This window comes from Salvelinus fontinalis, chromosome 41 (genome assembly GCF_029448725.1).
Source record: "Salvelinus fontinalis isolate EN_2023a chromosome 41, ASM2944872v1, whole genome shotgun sequence".
In the NCBI taxonomy this organism is placed as follows: domain Eukaryota; kingdom Metazoa; phylum Chordata; class Actinopteri; order Salmoniformes; family Salmonidae; genus Salvelinus; species Salvelinus fontinalis.
In genome coordinates, this window is record NC_074705.1 from 13,478,415 (window position 1) to 13,499,311 (window position 20,897).

Below are 20,897 nucleotides of genomic sequence, written 5' to 3' on the forward strand. Positions count from 1 at the left end.
ACTTATCACCAATACTTTAAAAAACATCCTTCCTTGTAATAGGCTAATCACTGTTTCAATTCTTTTAATAATGACTTTCCCTTCCTTCCCTAATTGACTTTAAAATAGGCTATTAAGTAACCTGACAGGACTGGTTGAGTGAAGCAGGGTTTCCAGTTCACTACCTTTACCTATCCTGTCATGTCACATCAGTTATTGCTTAATCTTCCAGGAAGGCAGAGCGCTTTTCAAAAAGTATTCTAATAGGGCTATGCAAGTCGAAACACATACAATCTCATTACCAGGCCAGACCTGTCTGATCTGAGTATTCTGAAACACCTGTAGCCTTAAGATTCATCCCAGCTGAGAAAGAAAAAAACTGCCTAATTATCTAGTCACAAGATGTTTTCTTTCTAGGATATCAGTCTTAATTGCAGTGGAGGAAAGGGAACCAAGTGTTTAAAAAAAACACCATCTGTCCAATGAACACAGTCTTAATCATGTAAAAGTAGTGTTCAGTTTCTCTCTTTGCGTGCACTCTCTCCTACTCTCTTCTCTCAATCCTACCAATCTGTAACCACCAACTTCCTTTCCAAGCATCTCAGTCTACAGACCACTGAGGATGGGGCATCTTTCTACAGGAAGTCCATATGAAGGAGAAGTACTGAATGCATATTATGTCTCTATATATGTGTATGTCAAACACCTTATTACTTAAACACGAGGGGGGGGTCACCAGATAACGGATAACGCTGACTGAGAGAGCGAGATATCACTAGGCAGTGCTTCAGCCTTCTACCCAATAACGGCCCGTTTTAACGCTGCAAGTCTTTCTGATTACCAGTGGTTTTTCAGCAGGGTCAGACCCTGACCCAGCATGCTGATCACCTCTGGTTCCTAGCTCCTCTGTTCTAACCTCACTTCTATTGATGTTTTATTGACAAAAACACACACGTGCACTGGCAAATGTACCCATTCATGTTGGTTTTAGGTACTGTAAACACCTACCACTTCTACAGATCACTTCTTCACAGGTAGATGATTACAGTTTTCAGAATAAGATGTTTGCGTGAAGAGTAACGAATAAACAGAATATGTGTAGGCTAAACATTGCATGGTGTGTTTGATTTCAAGCCATTTTTCATTTGAACCCATGTGGACAGGTGGGACAGCCCACCTGTTTGACAGCGTAGAGAAGCCTCCCATAGCAGTAGACCATGACCAGCACAGGCAGCCCCAGACAGAAAATGAACAGGCAGATGATGTAGGAGTGAGACTGGGGCGTCTGGGATGTCCAGGTGACCGAGCAGCTGGTCCCGGCCCCCTCCAGGCCGTAACTACTCCAGCCCAGCAGTGGGGGCACTGTCCAGAACAGGGAGTAGAGCCAGGAGCCCGCCACGGCCAGCAGAGGCTTGCGGTAGTCGGGGGCTTGCTTGTTGTACACGGTTAAGGTGCTGTAGCGGTCATAGGAGAGGAAGGCCAGCGAGATTAGCGACACAATTCCTGAGAGATGGATAGAGAAAGAGAGGGAGGTAGGGAGAAGAGGGAGGGAGAGAAAGAGAGACAGACCGAGAGAGAGAGAGACAGACCGAGAGAGAGAACAAGAGGGATGGTGGTATACCGTGATTACCCATTACATGGATTATTGCGAGACAGTCACTGACACAGATTATGGTGCACTGGCAGGCTACCCTTTAAAACAGACCAACTGCATACGTTCTGTTTGGCTTTTCTAAACTGATCCTTAATACCCAAGGAAATAATCACTTTTGAAGGGCGAACATATGAAATATGACATACCAGCCCCATGAATTTTTTTTTTTTTTTTTAAATGAACACATCACAGTGTGCATTACAGCAATGAAGAGGAATATTGCAGCCCCTGCAATTATGAAAACAGTACTGTAGGCTTCAGTTACATTTTGAATGCAAACTGCCTTCAGTAGTCCAAGTCCAGTGGGATCTGTGAGAAGTTGTGCACTGTAGTATGTTATCAGCTGGGAGTGACAAGTCTAGTAATCATATGCATATGGTCCTCTATTCTGGATTTCCACACACTTAGATAAAAGGATTCCAAAAGGGTTCTTTGGCTGTCCCCATAGGATAACCCATTTTGGTTCCAGGTAGAGCCCTTTTTGGTTCCAGGTAGAACTCCTTTGGGTTCCTTGTAGAACTCTCTGTGGAAAGGGTTTTACATGGAACCCAAAAGGGTTCTACCTGGAATCCAAAAGAGTTTTCCTATGGGGACAGCAGAAGAACCGTTTTAGGTTCTAGAGAGCAAGATTTACCGGATAATACTTTAATTTAGCCAAACATATCTTGTCACTTCAAGGGAAATATCATATGATGCTTGTACTGTATGTATTTGTATTTATTATGGATCCCCATTAGCTGCTGCTACTCTTCCTGGGTTCCAGCTAAATTAAGGCAGTTTATACAATTTTAAAACATTACAATACATTCACAGATTTCACAACACACCCTGTGCCCTCAGGCCCCTACTCCACCACTACCACATATCTACAGTACTAAATCCATGTGTGTGTGTGTGTGTGTGTGTGTGTGTGTGTGTGTGTACGTGTTTAACTATTCTTGTGGGGACCAGAAGTCCCTACAAGCATAGTAAACGAACAAAAAGTTGACCAACTGGTGACATTTTGTTAGTCCCCACAAGGTCAAATGCTATTTCTAGGGGGTTTAGGGTTAAGGTTAGAATTAGTGTTAGGGTTAGAATTAAGTTAAATATTAAGGTTAGGAGCTAGGGTTAGTTGTAGGGTTAGGGTTAGGAGCTAGGGTTAGGTTTAGGTTTAGGGTAAGGATAAAGTTTAGGTTTTTGGGTTAGGGTTAGGGTTAAGGTTAGGGTAAGAGTACGGGTTAGGATTAGGGTTAGGGTTAGGGTAAATGGGATTTTGAATGGGACTGAATTGTATGTCCCCACAAGGTTAACTGTACAAGACTATGTGTGTGTGTGTGTGTGTGTGTGTGTGTGTGTGTGTGTGTGTGCGTGTGTGTGTGAGACAATAAGATGTTATCATCAGGGCTTTTGTAGTATCCCAGCTCAATGAGTGTGTTCCTGCTGAAAGACCTCTTCCTGTCTAGCCCAGGGGCAGGTTCCTGATGCATAGCCTTAACCCAGGACAGACAGGTACATCTCAATCTTGGAGACAAATAGATAGGAGGAGCAATACAAGGAGCCAGTCCAGACACCATATAGCATCAAAGTTGTTAGAGTCAAGGTGATCGTTCCCACAAAGAGAGCCAGTCTCCAGCCACCGCTCTTCCTTGATAAGTCTATTAAGGCAAGTGAAGACACACATGCAGGTGCATGCACACACCCACAGGCAAAAACATGGACACACACACAAGTGGGAGAGAGAGACTCTCAGGGCGTCTACAGCAAAGGCCCCTGACAGGGCTTGTTTTCACATCACAAATCACACACATCTGTAACTTGTGAGGTGTGGAAACACTTTGTTGCTTTTATGAATTTTGTCTTGCTGCTTTTTGTTCTATGTTGCTCTGTCTGTATGCTACGTCTTGCTTGTCCTATGTTGCTATGTCTGTATGCTATGTCTTGTTCTATGTTGCTATTGTCTATATTGTAATTGTTTTTAATAACCTGCCCAGGGACTGCGGTTGAAAATTAGCCTGCTGGCTAAAACCGGCACTTTTACTGAAACGTTGATTAATGTGCACTGTCCCTGTAAAAATAAACTCAACTCAACTCAACATATCAACGAAATGAGAAAATAAATGAGAAAATACATTTTCCTCTCATATAATATTTCTCACCATCATGGCAAGTTATGTGCGTGCGTGTGAGTGTGACTGCGGTATGTGTGTGTAGGGGTATTAGGGGATGTGCTGAAATGATGCATTTGCTGTAAATGAGTCACCGCATCACTCCATATGTTCCACTGTAATTACTGCGTTATCAGATATGATTTAATTGACAGCTGATCAAGTGGTTCAGTTTATGCATTTGGAATGAGACACTATGTGAAATGCCTGCAGGGTATTGGCAACATGTACAGATGGCTTAATCAAATCCCAAAGTTGAGCAACTGAAGTGTCAAAATCCCACTCATTCCCTACAAATACTCCTATCACTGCCATCAATTACATCGGTCCATTATCTGTCACAACAGCTAGTGGTATACTGTGTTCTGTATTCCATCCAACCCAGAACCGATTCCAGTGAATCACACAATGGATAAACTGAAGAGGTACTGGTTATAGCAGTGTGTGGATCTTTCTTTTCTTCTAAGATATAATCAAATTATTTCCACGCACCTGTAAAAAGGCATCTCGGATGTGCCAGTGCTTTTCCTACAGTGAATCACACAATGGAAAATGTCACAGATGCTCTCCCGGCTGTGAACGTTTGCTTTCTCCCTCAGTTACCTAACCTGTCTATGCTAATGACAACTATGTACAGAACCCAAACAGGAACCCCTTATGGTCCTCCAGCCGCCTGTATAATGAAGACACACACACACACACACAGATGAGTAACAAACCCCCCGTCACGGTTACCCTGTCCAGCCAAGAGGACAGTATTCAGCCCAAACTGACTCATCTCTACAAGCAGTAGCATGCCCACCCATCTTAATCAACTCTCTCTGTCTTCAGGCTGTTCACACACAACCCCCAGGCACAACAATTAATATTCATGTAATTTATTGTATGTTAATATAATTGTTTTTTGTCAATCATAATTCTAGGTAACAGAAAAAAATTGTTAATTATAATTCTAGGTAATAGAATAAAATAGTTAATTATAATTCTAGGTAATAGAAAAATATTTAAATGTAATTCTAGGTAATAGAAAAATATTAAAATATGATTCTATGGTGTGGAATATGGTCATATATTCTGAGAAATTGATAATTGTGTTAGACAATTGGACATTATAATGGTAATGTTATGTCAATGTATAGGTCTTAAAGTTGAAATCATTGAATAGAAATATACATTTTGCTTGTATATTGTGGAAGATTTAACCACACAGTTCATCTAGGTTCTATCGTTTGTTTTTGTAGCGGTAACTGGGAAGCCAGCAATCATTAAGTACAGTTGAAGCCGGAAGTTTACATACACTTATGTTGCAAATTTCTTGTTAACAAACTATAGTTTTGGCAAGTCGGTTAGGACATCTACTTTGTGCATGACACAAGTAATTTTACAGACAGATTATTTCACTTATATTCAATGATCACAATTCCAGTGGGTCAGAGGTTTACATACACTAAGTTGACTGCGCCTTTAAACAGCTTGGAATATTCCAGAAAATGATGTCATGGCTTTAGAAGCTTCTGATAGGCTAATTTACATCATTTGAGTCAATTGGAAGTGTACCTGTGTCACGTTCCTGACCTGTTTTCTGTTGTTTTGTATGTGTTTAGTTGGTCAGGGCGTGAGTTGGGGTGGGCATTCTATGTGTTGTGTTTCTATGTTGGGTTTAATATGTTGCCTGATATGGTTCTCAATTAGAGGCAGGTGTTTGACGTTTCCTCTGATTGAGAACCATATTAAGGTAGGCTGGTTTCACTGTTTGTTTGTGGGTGGTTGTCTTCCGTGTCTGTATGTATGTTCGTACCACACGGGACTGTAGCGTTTGTTCGTTCGTTTGTTGTACTCTGTACCTGTTCGTGCGTTCTTCGTGTTATATGTAAGTTCTCATGTTTTAGGTCAGTCTACGTTCGTTTTGTTATTTTGTAATCATTCCAAGTGTTTTTCGTGTTCTTCTTCGGCAGTTAATAAATTCATTATGTTTTCAAAACCCGCTGCATTTTGGTCTGATCCCTACTCCTTCTCTTCTGACGAAGAGGAGGAGAACGACTGTTACAGAACCACCCACCATACCAGGACCAAGCAGCGGCAGCAGGAGAGGATGCACTATTTGGAGAAATGGACATGGGAGGACGACCTAGAAGGCAAAGGACCCTGGGCACAGCCAGGAGAATATCGCCGCCCCAAATAGGAGCTGGAGGCAGCTAAAGCTGAGAGGCGGCGATATGAGGAGGCAGCACGGAAACAAGGCTGGAAGCCCGTGAGTCAAACCCAAAAATTTCTTGGGAGGGGCTCTCGGGGAGTGTAGTTGGGTCAGTCAGGAGACGTGAGCCAACTCCTCCTGCTTACCGTAAGGAGCCGGTGAGGGCGGAATTGGAGGTGAGTGACACAGAGACAGTGAAGGAGTTAATGAGGAAATTGGAGGAGAGAGTTATGAGGGATGTACTGGTTTGGTGCTTTAGGCACGGCATCCGTCCGACTGAACGTGTTGGTGAGTTGATGTCACCGGGAACAGCCCTCCATACTCGTCCTGAGGTGCGTGCTAGCCGTCTGGTTAAGACAGTGCCTACACCACGCACCAAGCCTCCTGTGTGTCTCCAGAGCCCTGTTCCTCCTCCATGCACTCTCCCTGTACTGCGTGTCTCCAGCCCAGTACCTCCAGTTCCCGGCACCACGCCCAAAGCCTCTTGTGCGTCTCCAGAGCCCTGTACGCACTGTTCCTTCTCCCCGCACTCGCCCTGAGGTGCGTGCCATCAGTCCGGTACCACCAGTTCTGGCATCACGTACCAGGCCTACAGTGCGCCTCAGCCGGCCAGAGTCTGTCGTCTGCCCAACGGCGCCTGAACTGCCCGTCTGCCCAACGGCGTCTGAACTGCCCGTCTGCCCAACAGTGCCTGAACTGCCCGTCTGCCAAGCGGCGCCTGAACTGCCCGTCTGCCAAGCGGCGCCTGAACTGCCCGTCTGCCCAACAGTGCCTGAACTGCCCGTCTGCCCAACAGTGCCTGAACTGCCCGTCTGCCAAGCGGCGCCTGAACTGCCCGTCTGCCAAGCGGCGCCTGAACTGCCCGTCTGCCCAACAGTGCCTGAACTGCCCGTCTGCCCAACAGTGCCTGAACTGCCCTTCTGCCCAACGGCGCTTGAACTGCCCGTCTGCCTAACGCCGCATGAACTGCCTGTCTGTACTGAGCCTGCAACGCCGCCCGTCTGCCATGAGCCTTCAGAGCAGTCCGCCAGACAGGAGCCGCTAGAGCCTTCCGCCAGACAGGAGCCGCTAGAGTCTTCCGCCAGACAGGAGCAGCCAGAGCCTTCCGCCAGACAGGAGCAGCCAGAGCCTTCCGCCAGACAGGATCAGCCAGAGCCTTCCGCCAGACAGGATCAGGAAGAGCCTTCCGCCAGACAGGATCAGCCAGAGCCTTCCGCCAGACAGGATCAGCCAGAGCCGTCAGCGAGCCATGACCAGCCAGAGCCGTCAGCGAGCCATGACCAGCCAGAGCCGTCAGCCAGCCATGACCAGCCAGAGCCGTCAGCCAGCCATGACCAGCCAGAGCCGTCAGCCAGCCATGACCAGCCAGAGCCGTCAGCCAGCCATGACCAGCCAGAGCCGTCAGCCAGCCATGACCAGCCAGAGCCACCAGCCAGCCAGGATCCGCCAGAGCCGCCAGCCAGCCAGGATCCACCAGAGCCGCCAGCCAGCCAGGATCCGCCAGAGTCGCCAGCCAGCCAGGATCCGCCAGAGTCGCCAGCCAGCCAGGATCCGCCAGAGTCGCCAGCCAGCCAGGATCCGCCAGAGTCGCCAGCCAGTCATGAGCCGCCAGCCAGTCATGAGCCGCCTTCCAGTCATGACCCGCCTTCCAGTCATGAGCTGCCTTCCAGTCATGAGCCGCCCTACAGTCATGAGCCGCCCTACAGTCATGAGCCGCCCTACAGTCATGAGCCGCCCTACAGTCATGAGCCGCCACCCAGTCCGGACCCGCCACCCAGTCCGGACCCGCCACCCAGTCCGGACCCGCCACCCAGTCCGGACCCGCCACCCAGTCCGGAGCTGCCACCCAGTCCGGAGCTGCCAGTAGTCCAGAGTTGCCTCTCTGTCCTGAGCTACCTCTCTGTCCTGAGCTACCTCTCTGTCCTGAGTGATCTAGGGGGGACCGGTGTTAAGGTTCCTAGACCAGGGTCGGGGGCGAGGATCGCCACTCGGAGGACGCTAAGGAGGGGGACAAAGACAATGGTGGAGTGGTGTCCTCGTCCTGCGCCGGAGCCGCCACCGCGGACAGATGCCCACCCAGACCCTCCCCTTGAGTTTTAGGGGTGCGCCCGGAGTTCGCACCTTGAGGGGGGGGGGGGGGGGGGGGGTTCTGTCACGTTCCTGACCTGTTTTGTATGTGTTTAGTTGGTCAGGGCGTGAGTTGGGGTGGGCATTCTATGTGTTGTGTTTCTATGTTGGGTTTAATGTGTTGCCTGATATGGTTCTCAATTAGAGGCAGGTGTTTGACGTTTCCTCTGATTGAGAACCATATTAAGGTAGGCTGGTTTCACTGTTTGTTTGTGGGTGGTTGTCTTCCGTGTCTGTATGTATATTCGTACCACACGGGACTGTAGCGTTTGTTCGTTCGTTTGTTGTAGTCTGTACCTGTTCGTGCGTTCTTCGTGTTATATGTAAGTTCTCATGTTTTAGGTCAGTCTACGTTCGTTTTGTTATTTTGTAATCATTCCAAGTGTTTTTCGTGTTCTTCTTCGGCAGTTAATAAATTCATTATGTTTTCAAAACCCGCTGCATTTTGGTCTGATCCCTACTCCTTCTCTTCTGACGAAGAGGAGGAGAACGACCGTTACAACCTGTGGATGTATTTCAAGGCCTACCTTCAAACTCAGTGCCTCTTGCTTGTCATCATGGGAAAATCAAAAGAAATCAGCCAAGACCTCAGAAAAAAAATTGTAGACCTCCAAGAGTCTGGTTCATCCAGCAATTTCCAAATGCCTGAAGGTACCACGTTCATCTGTACAAACAATAGTACGCCAGTATCAACACCATGCTACCACGAAGCCGTCATACCGCTCAGGAAGGAGACTCATTCTGTCTCCTAGAGATGAACGTACGTTGGTGCGAAAAGTGCAAATCAATCCCAGAACAACAGCAAAAGACCTTGTGAAGATGCTGGAGGAAACAGGCACAAAAGTATCTATATCCACAGTAAAATGAGTCCTATATCGACATAACCTGAAAGACCACTCAACAAGGAACTGCTCCAAAACCGCCATAAAAAAGCCAGACTACGGTTTGCAACTGCACATGGGGACAAATATCGTACTTTTTGGAGAAATGTTCTCTGGTCTGATGAAACGAAAATATAACTGTTTGGCCATAATGACCATCGTTATGTTTGGAGGAAAAAGGGGGTTGCTTGCAAGCTGAAGAACACCATCCCAACTGTGAAGCACAGAGGTAGCAGCATTATGTTGTGGGGGTGCTTTGCTGCAGGAGGGACTGGTGCACTTCACAAAATAGATGGCATCATGAGGGAGGAAAATGATGTGGATATATTGAAGCAACATTTCAGGACATCAGTCAGGAAGTGAAAGCTTGGTTGCAAATGGGTCTTCCAAATGGACAATGTGTCACATGGAATGACGCGAGAGAGGTGAAGCAGGTACGGGAGTCAAACATTTAATGTAGAATGGACATGGAACGAGACAGGAATAACGTCAGCAAACGAGTAACACAGACAAAAACACTCAATGCAGTAGCGGGGAACAGAGCAAGGGAACTGACAAATATAGGGGAGGTAATAACAGGTGATGAGTGAGTGTGTAATGGATGATAGGAGTGCGCAATGCAGGGCAACGTAACAGTACCCCCCCCCCCCCCTCTAGGTGTACCACCCGGCGTCCCACCTGGGCGAACTGGCCGAGACATGGGCACGGCGGTTGGAGCGTGAAAGCCCAACGAACTGGCAGGAGAGTGCGAGCCTGGCGAGCCGGAAGGCATGGAAGCCCGACGATCTGGCTGAGGCAAGTAACCTGTCGATCCCGCTGCAGAGAGGGAGCCCGAGAAGATCCAGTGGAGTGTAGCGTGGGATGGGAAACCGCCGAGCCAACTGAGGCAAGGAAGCCTCTCGAGCCAGCCAGGGCGTGAAAGCCCGATGGGCTGGCTTAGGCACCCCCGGTTCCATCGACGGCGGAATCCACCCCGACGTCACCAACAAAACAAAAAATGAACAAAAAGAACTCCTGGACCAGCTGGGCGAACAAGAACTGACGATCCGGCTGAGGCCCGACATGGATGGGCGCCATCCAAGCCAACCGGGGAAAGGAAACCTCTCGAGCCAGCTAGGGCGTGGAAGCCTAACGAGCTGGCTAGGCACCTCTGGGTCCATCGGCGACGACCGAGAGCCAATATCACCATACCAACCGGGACGCCAGTACTCCCCGATGCTTTGTATGTTGGCTACTGCATTCTGTCACATGGAATGACGCTGGAGAGGCGAAGCAGGTACGGGGAGTCAAACATTTAATGTAGAACGGACATGGAACGAGACAGGAACAGACACGACACAATGACCTCAAGCATACTTCCAAAGTCGTGTCAAAATGGCTTAAGGACAACAAAGTCAAGGTATTGGAGTGGCCATCACAAAGCCCTGACCTCAATCATATAGAACATTTGTGGGCAGAACTGAAAAACCATGTGCGAGCAAGGAGGCCTAAGAACCTGACTCAGTTACACCAGCTCTGTCAGGAGGAATGGGCCAAAATTCACCCAACTTATTGTGGGAAGCTTGTGGAAGGCTACCCGAAATGTTTGACCCAAGTTAAACAATTTGAAGGCAATGCTACCAAATACTAATTGAGTGTATGTAAACTTCTGACCCACTTGGAATGTGATGAAAGAAATAAAAGCTGAAATAAATCATTCTCTCTACTATTATTCTGACATTTCACATTCTTAAAATAAAGTGGTGATCCTAACTGACCTAAGACAGGGAATTTTACTAGGATTAAATGTCAGAAATTGTGAAAAACTGAGTTTAAACGTATTTAGCTAAGGTATATGTAAACTTCCGACTTCAACTGTACATATACCCCTTGGCCATATCATCCCCCAAAATGGTCTCCAATTCCACTGATGACACACAAATCTATGTTCAATCCAAACCTACGTCTGATCTCCCTCCACCATCACACATCAGCTGTTTAAAAGAAGTAAAATCTTGGATAAGCTCAGACTTTCTGAAGCTCAAAATTTGCAACCTTACAAATCCTTGCATGGCGTGGCTCCCTCCTGTCTCTCTGACATGCTAAACATCTACACCCCCAACCGCAGCCTTCAATCCTTTGACTCAGGCTTACTGGTCGCCCCCCTCACCAGACTACGCTCTGCGGGGGATCGCGCCTTCACTCTCTGGAACTCTCTCACCCCTGAACTCCCTGATTCCGACTCCATCCAAATCTTCAAAAACAACCATTTCAGACTAGCATTCAGCCTATAGCGTTTTAAACCGTCTAGCTCTTTTTATTTTTTTCTACCTGTCGTGTTACAGAGGTCACTCAAGTAGCCTCTCGATTTCAACTGCCTTTATGAGCTTGACTTTGTTATTGCTGTTGTTGCTGTATTCCCCCATGTATTCATTATCTTGCTATTTTTGGGGTACCATGCTTCTTTGTTGTAACGCATTTTGCTTTTAGTATTGTCATGTTTATTTTGGCTATTTTATGTTTTACTCTGTAAGTGTCCCTAGGTATCTTGAAAGGCACAAATACAATATATTATTATTATTCCATAAATGCTGCTGCAAATGAAAACGTTGCTGTAGGAAGATGCTGAGGCTGATGCTTTAATAAGGACCTCTGAGCCCCGGCTGGTAATCTTTCAACATAAGCCCACTAATTTATCGAGTGGTGAGAAAGCGGTGTCAAATTCAGAAACAGCCTGGCTAAGCTCTGTAGCTCGTAACAGTGTGCACATGCTGCATGCCTGTCATTACAGATTGGATATTCAATCTACTCAGCTCCGCTCCCCAGTTACATTTATTTGACTCAATCAGTGCAAGGCACACAATCACACTCCCTCCTTCGAGGACCAGCGAGCGAAAAAGACGCTACAGCAGCAAGGCCAGTGATTGGCTCTTCCCTCTGGTTGACCCCTAGGGGAGCCGACCTGTCAGTGCAGATGAGGAAGCGGCCGAGTTCATCCATGTCATTTAACCCTCTTCCCTCCACCAAGAGACTAGAGAGACAGTCAGACTCAGACCATGGTCCGTTTATCATGACCAGGTTTCTCATATGCCAATATTCAATATTGAATTCCATCTAGAAATGTCCCTGATTGTAAAAAGAGAAAGAGTCCCTGATTGTATATAAATCATGCATCTTGAGAAACCTCCGTGCCAAATTATACATTATGAATTTCCCAGGGTTTTTATTGATTAATTTGCCCTTTCATTTTTTGATTTGGTATCTCATCAACCTCTGGGTTGCCCTTACAGAGTAATTATATTTTCTCACATGTATCAGAATGTAACTATCTCAACATTACTATTTTCTATAAATAGATCCACAAGAAACAGTGAACCCATACCGATAACTTACCAAGCTATAGTATGCATGAGAGCATCCAGTAATTCACACAGGATGTATGTGATACATATATCAGTGGGCATTACATGCATTCTTAATATAGAATTCAATTAGATGTATGGAGTCACAAAGGACATACAGTGCCTTCGGAAAGTATTCAGACCCCTTGACTTTTCCCACTTTGTTACGTTACAGCCTTCTTCTAAAATGTATTAAATCGTTTTTTTCCTCCTCAACAATCTACACACAATACCCCATAATGACAAATTTATATTTAAAAAACTGAAATATCACAGTTACATAAGTATTCAGACCCTTTACTCAGTACTTAGTCAAGTCAGTTAAGAACAAAATCTTATTTTCAATGATGGCCTAGGAACAGTGGGTTAACTGCCTTGTTCAGGGGCAGAATTACAGATGTTTACCTTGTCAGCTCGGGGATTTGATCTAGCAATCTTTCGGTTTTTAGCCCAACGCTCTAACCACTAGGCTGCCTGCCACCTTTGGCAGTGATAACAGCCTCGAGTCTTCTTGGGTATGATGCTACAAGCTTGGCACACCTGTATTTGGGGAGTTTCTCCCATTCCTCTTTGCAGATCCTATCAAGCTCTGTCAGGTTGGGTGGGGAGCGTTGCTGCACAGCTATTTTCAGGTCTCTCCAAAGATGTTTGATCAGGTTCAAGTACGGGCTCTGGCTGGGCCACTCAAGGACATTCAGAGACTTGTCCCGATGCCACTCCTATGTTGTCTTGGCTGTGTTGTAGTCCTGTTGGAAGGTGAACCTTCGCCCCAGTCTGAGGTCATGAGTGCTCTGGAGCAGGTTTTCATCAAGGATCTCTCTGTACTTTGCTCCGTTTATCTTTGCCTCGATCCTGACTCGTCTCCCAGTCCCTGCGCTGAAAATCAACCCCACAGCATGATGCTGCAACCACCATGCTTCACCGTAGGGATGGTGCCAGGTTTATTCCAGACGTGACGCTCAGCATTCAGGCCAAAGAGTTCAATCTTGGTTTCATCAGCTCTGAGAATCTTGTTTCTCATGGTCTGAGAGTCTTTAGGTGCCTTTTGGAAAAATCCAAACGGGCTGTCATGTGCCTTTTACTGAGGAGTGGCTTCTGTCTGGTCACTCTACCATAAAGGCCTGATTGGTGGAGTGCTGCAGAGATGGTTGTCCTTCAGGTTCTCCCATCTCCACAGAGGATCTCTAGAGGTCTGTCAGACTGACCATTGGGTTCTTGGTCACCTACCTGACCAAGGCCCTTCTCCCCCGATTGCTCAGTTTGGCCGGGCGGCCAGCTCTATCCAAATTTGACAGATTTATGTTATTTTTTTGTTGAAGGAAAGCTTCTAAATTGCTTTCAACACTTCATGGACATTTGCATTGCATAGCGATGGGTGCAATGAAGCGGCGGCAGCCTATCAGAAGAATTGGGGGTGTGGCCTTTTGTGAGGCGTGGCTTTCAAGTGGTTATTTTTGGCCACCCGTGCGAGTGAATTCCATTCCAGGTAATGTGTTCTGTATTTTGTTTTTCATGATTATATGTTTACTGCCAGCACTAAATCTTAAATGATATCTGTGTATGTACTGTGCTACTAAAGAAATGGTCACAATTTGCTTAAAATAAGTATTTTTTAAATAAAGTGTTTTGAGTTATGGAACCAACTTAATACAGTATCTTGACTACCGGGAAATAGATTTAATTGTTTGGAACCCAATTGAAGAAAATCCGATAATTAATTCCAAAGTGAAAAATCGACTTGGTAAAATTGTGTTGTATATTAGTTAGTATTTATGTTATTTATTAGGTTTAACCAAAGGGGAAAAGTAAGTTGAGTGTTGAAAGAAATAGGTTGCAACTTGAAATCTAGGTTTTTTAATAATCAAATATAACGGTTGGCATTGAATCATTTATTTGGTTTCAACAAATATAATTTTTTTCAATTGAGAAAGCCCAGTCAGTGTAACGTATTTCCTCTTCTTCGTCTGAGGAGGAGTAGCAAGGATTGGACCAATGTGCAGCGTGGTAAGTGTCCATAATACATTTTTAATAAATCAAAATGAACACAGAACAAAAATAACAAAACACGAACAAACAACCGAAACAGTCCCGTATGGTGCAAACACTGAAACAGGAAACAACCACCCACAAAACACAATAGAAAACAGGATACCTAAATATGGCTCCCAATCAGAGACAACGACTGACACCTGCCTCTGATTGAGAACCATACTAGGCCAAACACATAGAAATATAACAACAGAACAAAACATAGAAAAACAACATAGAATGCCCACCCCAACTCACGCCCTGACCAAACTAAAATAAAGACATAAAAAAGGAACTAAGGTCAGATCGTGACAGTCAGTCACTTTGGGTTTAAATCTAAAGCAGTCATTACACCATGCCTTGAACCATGATGACTTGTGTAATCTCATCTTCCAATCTCCCACCATCTCCATCCCATGTTAGTTAATTTCTGTGAGCGTTCTTCCTACACTCCAGAAGGTCCTCCTCTCCTCACAGCACAGGACAGGATGTTCTAACCTAAAAGCTCATTTTAATCACGTCTATCAGCGCCCCTCCAGATTACTCTCGAAAACAGAGATTTGGGCCCTGCCACGCTTGAACACAGCAAAAACGATCCATTCCAGATCAAGAGAAATGTCTATGGTTGTGCAGAGGAGTGTGGATCCCTTCTTCTGTTTGGAGGCGGTTTTTGGGAGAGTAGACCTAAACGTTTGTGGTTGTAGTCTATTTTTGGAAAATAGTAGATGTTCGGGAGCTGTTTTTACTTCAGACCTCCACTTTAGGTACTGCTGGGTAGCGGATGGCCGGGAGGCCAGGTTCGGAATGAGGACCCCACTCACCAGCTGTAGCCCATTAGTCGCCATCTGCCAAGTGACTTTGCAGGGTAACCTCTCTTAATTTAACTACCCAAGATGCTTCAGAGGCCCAGGTCATCTGTTAATTATTCAACAGTAGTAGGGACAAAAAGTCTAAATTATTGAACATTATATTTTATGATTATGCAAGATGCGTCCACTTTGCTCAAAGTAAAGTTCCTACATCTATATTGATCTCATAACTAAGAGCATATTACTGACCACTGCAGTGCAGTTTGTGTGCACGTCTTCTGCAGAGGGTTTCAACTGCGCACAGTATGGCACATAGAAATATAATTACTCTTCCTGCTTTACTTTGTGGCCGCTGGTCCACCCATCACGGCACATTGACTTCAATGGGGATGCCGGTTCTAGTAAGTTTATTTCTATGGTATCCCACCACACACCACCTGCGGTGGAGTCAAGCTAAGCCCTGAGCACTATTGAGAAACAGGGAATGGATGGAGAGAGTGGGTGGGTGGGGCTGACTTTGTGCTCGGTGTGGTGTGACTCACAGCGGGAGAATGTCTTGGTATTTCAGTGGCCATTCACATTTCACACACCATCCTGCAGATTCCATCTCAGAGGTTGAGGTCACCTTGGTGGACCAATATTGACAACCAGCGAAGAGGAGGCTGGATGGCAGTTTTTAGCCAGGGGAGGAGTATAGGGACTTGTAGGTGTCTGTCATCTTCACTGTGTCATTGTGGAATGGGCTGCTGTTCTGAAAAACTTACCCACACCTCTATTGGGTACATTTTGTCCGCTAAAAGGCCATGTGGTTTGTAGTTTCTGGATTCTGGAACACCATGTACTGCACCCTATTAAATTAGAAAAACACTTTGACATCAACACTATTATGCTCCAACAGAGGGAAGCATTGGTATAATCCAAATTGCAGTATTGTAACTCCTCTCAAATACTCATATTCAAATCAAAATCACATTTTATTTGTCTCATGCACCCAATACAACAGCTGTACACTCTTAGAAAAAAAGGTGCTATGTAGAACCTAAACTGGTTCTTTGGATGTCCCCATATGAGAGCCCTTTGAAGAACCCTTTTTGGTCCCAGGTAGAACCCTTTTTGAATTCCATGTAGAACCCTTTACACAGAGGGTTCTACATGGAACCCAAAAGAGTTCTACCTGGAACCAGAAAGAGTTATCCTATGGGGACAGCCAAGGAACCTTTTCGGAGCCCTTTTTTCTACGAGTTAGACTTTACCGTGAAATGCTTACTTACGAGCCCTTTCCCAACAACGCAGGGTTAAAAAGTAAGACATTTGCACCAAAAAAAAAAGTAAATAGTAACACAATAAAATAACAATAATGAGGCTGTATACAAAGAGTACTGGTACTGAGTCAATGTGCAGGGGTACGAGGTAGTTGAGGTGATTGAGGTACTATGTACATGTAGGTTGGGGTAAAAGTGACTAGGTAATCAGGAGAGATAATAAACAGAGCAGCAGTAGCATATGTAAAGAGTGTGAATGTGTGCCTATGTGTGAGTGTGTGTGCAAGGCATCAATATGCATGTGCGTTTTGTGTGTGTTTTGTGTGTGTGTGAGCATATGTAGTGTGTGTGTGTATGTGTATGCGTGTGTTGGAATGTCAGTGTAGTATGTGTGCATAGAGCCAGTGCAAGAAAAAGGGGGTCAATGCAGATAGTCTGGGTAGCCATATGATTAACTGTTCAGTAGTCTTATGGCTTGGGGGTAGAAGCTGTTCAGGAGCCTTTTTTCGCTCCGGTACCGCGTGCCTTGCGGTAGCAGAGAAACCAGTCTATGACATGTGTGGCTGGAGTCTTTGACACCACCTGGTATAGAGGTCCTGGGTGGCAGGGAGCTCTGCCTCAGTGATGTACCCTCTGTAGCGCCTTACGGTCAGATGGCAAGCAGTTGCCATACCAAGCGGTGATTCAGCCAGTCAAGATGCTCTCAATGGTGCAGCTGTAGAACTTTTTGAGGATCTGGAGACCCATGCTAAATCTTTTCAGAGGCGTTGTCGTACCGTCTTCACGATTGTGTTGGTGTGTTTGGACCATGATAGGTCCTTTATTCTACCTAACAACTGCAGAGGGTAGCCTAGCAAGCCAACAGCCAGGCAGGGCTATGGCATAACAGGTTCTGGGCTCAGTGCTCTGCTATCCCATGAACAGACGGACCTTCTAATCAACCATAAACACCCCTCAGCCCGTTTTCAAAACACTCGGGTCATGTGATGTCACAAACACTGACAATTGCCCTAGTTTTGCCCCTCAAACCAGAGACAAACGGGCTGGGCTGAGAGGAATTCTAGAAGGCAGAGATACTCCGAGTCGATATTGAAGGAATTCCCCTTGACCACACCGACAAATTGTGGAAAACAAACATTATTTTCTATTGACCCCCGTTGTAAAAGAGGCAACTTCGTAGTTGATTTAATGTTGTAAAGAGTTAACAAAACATGCCGAAAAGTTGCTGTATTGTTCAATGTACAAGTAACCAGGTCAAAAATCCCGACCTACAGTTCGCAATGTTCAGACATTGGGAAATACAGCCTGCAAGAAGAGCCGCTGATTTTGGGATTGTATATCGATTAACTCTCCTTAAATTAAGATTTATTCGTTTTAGTCTCTGAATCGTTTCATCAAACTTTTCGCCACCAGTTCCTGATATCAGGGCACAAAAACTACAATCTGTCTCCTGAAATAGCCTAGTGTGCATGGGCACACATGTCGTCTCAGTGCTGTACTCTTGACTACAGCTGCAAAGAGGCGTTGGCAGACTTATTGCTGAGACAATTTGTTCTAAATGTTTGTGGTAAAGAGCAACATAGCAGGCTGTAGAACATTGCTGGAATAATATAATCTTTAGGGTAGCTAGAAGATGTAACAAATTGCCGTTTTAAGAAACAGGACATGGTTATGCACTCTCCTTTTTTGATATTCAATGATAATTAAATGATAATGATATTCAAATCCTGGCCTGCACTCACTTCTCAATTCCCCTCACGAGTGCGCCTTTTGTGGAAAGCTCTGGTGGGAAAACCTCTTGGGGCAATTAGGAGAAGTAACAGAATGGCATTTGAAGCAACAGGGCAACCTTATGCATTTGTCCTTTTTGATATTCAATTATATTGAATGATAATAATGATATTCAAAGCCCGCCCTCCCTCCTCAATTCCCCTCCTGAGTGCACCTTTTGAAAGTGTGTGAATCCCCATTCCTTCTGCTGAACTTTCATCTCCATTTGATTTACAGTGAGTGAGTCCCACTTCATATGTATTTATACTGTATTGTAGTCAAGCCTCATCATATAACTACTGCTGTACACTACTTTTCTACTCATATACTGTCCATACACACCATTATATACATATATATTTATGTTCCGGACATGGACATTGCTCGTTCTTATATGTCTTTCTTCATTTCTTTATTTAGATTTGTTTGGGATGATGTATGTATTGTAAGGTATTACTGCACTGTTAGAGCTAGGAACATAAACATTTCGATGAAACCTTAACGTCTGCTACATACGTGTACACAACCTATACATTGCATTTGATTTGGATTCTAAATAATGTACTTTTTTTGTTAGTGGCAAATCAAGTCTAATTCCCTCTATTTCTCGGTTTGACTTGGCAGTGAGAGTCCAGAAGCAATGAGTTCACACGTCAGAGGACTGGAGTCACAATTAAACTGTCTGTGGGGCACAGATGTAACTGCTGACAACACAATGTCCATAAAACAATTCTGCTGTATGTGTGACATCAGGAACAATTGTGGGCTAACACGGTCATGTGGCACGCGGGAGATCCGAAAGTGGAAATCCATCACTTCGCTCCAATAATTGAATCTCTGTAACCCACACTACACCTTTTATCGGCAACATTATCTGATACAAATTACCTACAGACAATCCCTAGTTCAGGACTCTCCAACCCTGTTCCTGGAGAGTAAACGTCCTTACGCAGCTGATTCTGATTATTAGCAGGTTGATAAAGTGAATCAACTCTTTGGCAGCATGATTTCCTTAAACACATTGATGAGGCATCGAGGCTTTCATTGTGTAATTGTGAAAAACATATAGTTACTTTGGTGACTATTTTGTTACGTAACAGCTTACTTAGCTCACCGAAACAAGAGTTGGCGAAGCCGTACCACATGCACCCGTGCTTCCCGTACAGCCAGCGTGCCTGTAGACTGGATGCGAAGCTGAGCGTGGTGCCACAGAGGCACACCAGCATGTCACTCACGCTGATGTTCAGCAAAAGCATGTTCACAGGAGTCCTTAGAGTTTTGAACTTAATAAACAGGATCAATACCACCAGGTTATTGATGAAACCAAAAACCATAATAGATCCAAGGAAGACGGACATCACATGGTGTCCGGTCCGAGACAGCCTTTTCGCCGGGGGCTCGTTCCATTCTTGATCCAGAGAGCTCAGTGGATCCTCGATGCTTCCATTAGAGCTGAAGTTTAAATTAGCCACCTCGGTATACATCGTTTGCAGTGATCCACATTCGAGAATGTCTCACATGGAGATACAATTATAATATCTCAACCGTCAATGAACTACAATAGGCAACAGCATCACGTTTTCAATTGGCAATGTCAACTGCCGACGGAGTTGTAGGCTAGAGGTGGTAGTATAGAGCCCACGGCAAAAAACTTCAACTTCATTTTCTGAACATGAATCCAGACTCCTTGTATCCTCAAGCGGTGCAAAACAGGCTCATTCCGCTTGGAAACCGTAGTAGACAATTATGGTTTTGCAAAATGGAGTTGAAAATAATGTTTAATGCAAATAGAAATAGTAATGATAAATCGATAATAATGAAAAATCAATAATAATAGCCCCTAATATCCGATCAATCCAGATGAATCCAAATAGGAATCAGGTCATCACCATATAACACTTGCGTAAAATAAACTATACTTGCGTAAAATAAAACTAGTCGAAGCATTATAATAAGATTATTATTATACGGTTACTTTAGTTGGCTTGTCTCTCTCCAAAAGCTATGGCACAGACGAATACAATCCAATGGCACTTCTCTTCTCATAGCTCCACCACATTCAGATTAGAACGCATAGACTGAGCGCGCGTACTTTGGTTGGCATTCCTTTAGTAGCGCCGATGGGTTGCGTTTATCTGTCGCGAAGGCGACTAGAGCGTAACATAATGATGCAATAAAAAAGCTATCGCCTACCAAGCAGAGAGAAAAAGCATTGTAGCCTCCCCCTTGTGTGTTGGTATAACTCACCCATTCCCTGACAGGTGAGTCATTTCTGAGATCTATCACGCAGGAACTTCAACTACCAGTGTTCATTATGATTAATAACACCAAACTAACTCCATTCCTATTGAATTTATTAAAGAAGTTATTTAAACAAATGACACAAACCTAAAAGTAAGAGTTTGTTTTACACAATTGCATAGAAAGGTGTTTCGTGTTTCATGTGTTCGTTTTCATTTTGGGGCTGAAAAACGGGAAATTCCCAAGAAAAGTGTAGAAAAAAAGACTGCCCTTTCATAGGTGATCATCAGGGGATTGAGTTCAACCACAACTCTATCTCTGAGATGCTGCTTTACTTGAACATGAAGGACATGGATTCTCACACTGATGTTCCCTCTCTATTCCATGTAATATTAAATTTACTGTTTACTGTTCCCTGCTTCCCT

At 44.9% G+C, this 20,897-nt stretch overlaps 1 protein-coding gene across 1 annotated transcript in view; it reads right to left on the reverse strand.

The window, feature by feature from the left end:
* The window catches only part of LOC129840249 (pinopsin-like), a 26,223-nt gene extending 5,780 nt beyond the window's left edge, over window positions 1–20,443 (reverse strand). Inside the window, exons 1-2 of the mRNA XM_055907980.1 lie at window positions 19,346–20,443; window positions 1,157–1,482 (exon numbers count right to left, since the gene is read on the reverse strand). Coding sequence (XP_055763955.1) covers window positions 1,157–1,482; window positions 19,346–19,715 — 696 coding nt within the window. The 5' untranslated portion in view covers window positions 19,716–20,443. The remainder of the gene's footprint in view (window positions 1–1,156; window positions 1,483–19,345) is intronic.
* Between the last annotated feature and the right edge of the window lie 454 nt (window positions 20,444–20,897).